General features: G+C 35.8%; 1 protein-coding gene and 1 long non-coding RNA gene across 5 annotated transcripts in view; one reads left to right on the plus strand and one right to left on the minus strand.

Moving 5' to 3' along the window:
- LOC108765771 (putative nuclease HARBI1) overlaps nucleotides 1–1,235 on the minus strand; it is a 2,089-nt gene extending 854 nt beyond the window's left edge. For 2 of the 4 annotated variants that reach the window (XM_018514616.1, XM_018514618.1), the window contains exons 1-2: nucleotides 669–1,235; nucleotides 43–277 (exon numbers count right to left, since the gene is read on the minus strand). In XM_018514616.1, coding sequence (XP_018370118.1) covers nucleotides 43–255 — 213 coding nt within the window. In that variant the 5' untranslated portion in view covers nucleotides 256–277; nucleotides 669–1,235. The remainder of the gene's footprint in view (nucleotides 1–42; nucleotides 278–668) is intronic. The other 2 variants (XM_018514614.1, XM_018514615.1) reach the window with 2 other exon arrangements.
- Nucleotides 1–1,605, plus strand: part of LOC108765772 (uncharacterized) — a 5,824-nt gene that overhangs the window by 1,713 nt on the left and 2,506 nt on the right. The window lies entirely within an intron of this gene.

Genomic DNA, 1,605 nt, shown 5'->3' on the forward strand with positions numbered 1-1,605 from the left:
TACACAAATAATTTATATATAATAATAAACTAATAAATATACTTGTATTACAACGTGTTTCCCATCAATAGCTCCTATGCAATGTGGAAAGTTCCATCTTTTAAAGAATTCATCTTCAATCTTTATCCAATCTTGTTGAGAGGGTTGTTCTAAAACCTGAGGTTGCAGAACTTCCCAAATAGCTTCGCATGTTTCTTGTATTATACCAGAAACAGTACTTTTGCCTATACGGTATGACATCGCAAGTAATGCCATCAAATCGCCAGATGCTAAATATCTATAAAAAATTGATCCTTAAAGTAAATAAAGAAGCATATTGTTACGCCCGCTTCGCACGATCTCACTCACGAGAGCGACGCGCACTCCCGAGCCGCGGAAAGGATTGGACACAAAGGATGGTTAAAAGGAAACAACGGTCTTTATTGCAGAGGTCGATACAGCTCGTAGATATCACGATATGCGTCAGAATAAGAACCCTCGAAAAGGCGATGGAGAGAACACGTCCGTAAGTGTCGACGTTTCTCCAAGATCTGCCGGACGATCTCAATCAACAACGGCGCGTCCCCTTGACAACGCGACACCAGAATCGGCAAAGCGTAGCAGGCGGCGGCGTAACACTATATATATATCTCAAGAAAAACTAAATACAACATATTATGTTAATATACCTTAATGTTATTAATAGTCGAATATCAGGCGGAATTGGTTGTCGTAAAAATGTTTTTTGTTAAAAATTTTTGTTTTTCTATAATTGGTCCAACTAAGTGGAGTAGTCTATCAAAAGTATTAGGTATCATTCGAGTATAATTAAAGTACCAATTTAGGTCTCCAAGACGCATTTCTTGTACTAATATAGAAGCTTTACCTCTTATTTCTCGTTCACGAATGCATGGTCTAATCCATAGTCTTTGTTTCTTTTTAGATCGATTTTGCTTTATTTTATTAATTTTCCATTGTTGTATAATTAATAAGATTGTTAACAAATCTTTTTTCCGTTTTAATTGCGTACAGACATCCATTTTCCAAGACGACTAAAGCATATAAGAATATATTGCAGGTTATCAGTTTTGAGAAGAATAAGAAAATTATTTTTTTGCTGCTTTTCTGATCTTTGTTGCTGCCTGAGTGGTTTTTTGGCTTTGGAGTCGAAAGTCTTTGCCACTAGAGGTTTTTTTAACCTTCGATAGATTTTTAGTTTGAGCTGCAGGTTATGTTGCATTATCATACGAATCATTAAATCGTGCACAATGTGAACAGCTTCAAAGCGTACGACAAGCTCATCGTACGACAAAATATTGTTAGCTATATATCTAGAAAACAAGCTGTCCTATTGGATATCGTACCATCGTACGTCGTATGTCGTACGCAATGTGAATCCTACATTAGAATTTTTTTTTCCCTCATGGTTACCAATTGTAGTGGCGAACGCTCTTTTTCCAAACTAAACCGAATAAAAAATGAGATTAGGAGTTCTATGACCCAGGAAAGGTTGAACTATTTATCGTTGATGAGTATTGAAAGTGATATATTAATGAAGTTGGACTTTGAGGAAGTAATTGAAGATTTCGCTCGTCAAAAATCAAGAAAGAAGCCACTATAATAAAT

This window comes from Trachymyrmex cornetzi, unplaced genomic scaffold (assembly GCF_001594075.2).
Source record: "Trachymyrmex cornetzi isolate Tcor2-1 unplaced genomic scaffold, Tcor1.1 scaffold53, whole genome shotgun sequence".
Lineage (NCBI taxonomy): Eukaryota > Metazoa > Arthropoda > Insecta > Hymenoptera > Formicidae > Trachymyrmex > Trachymyrmex cornetzi.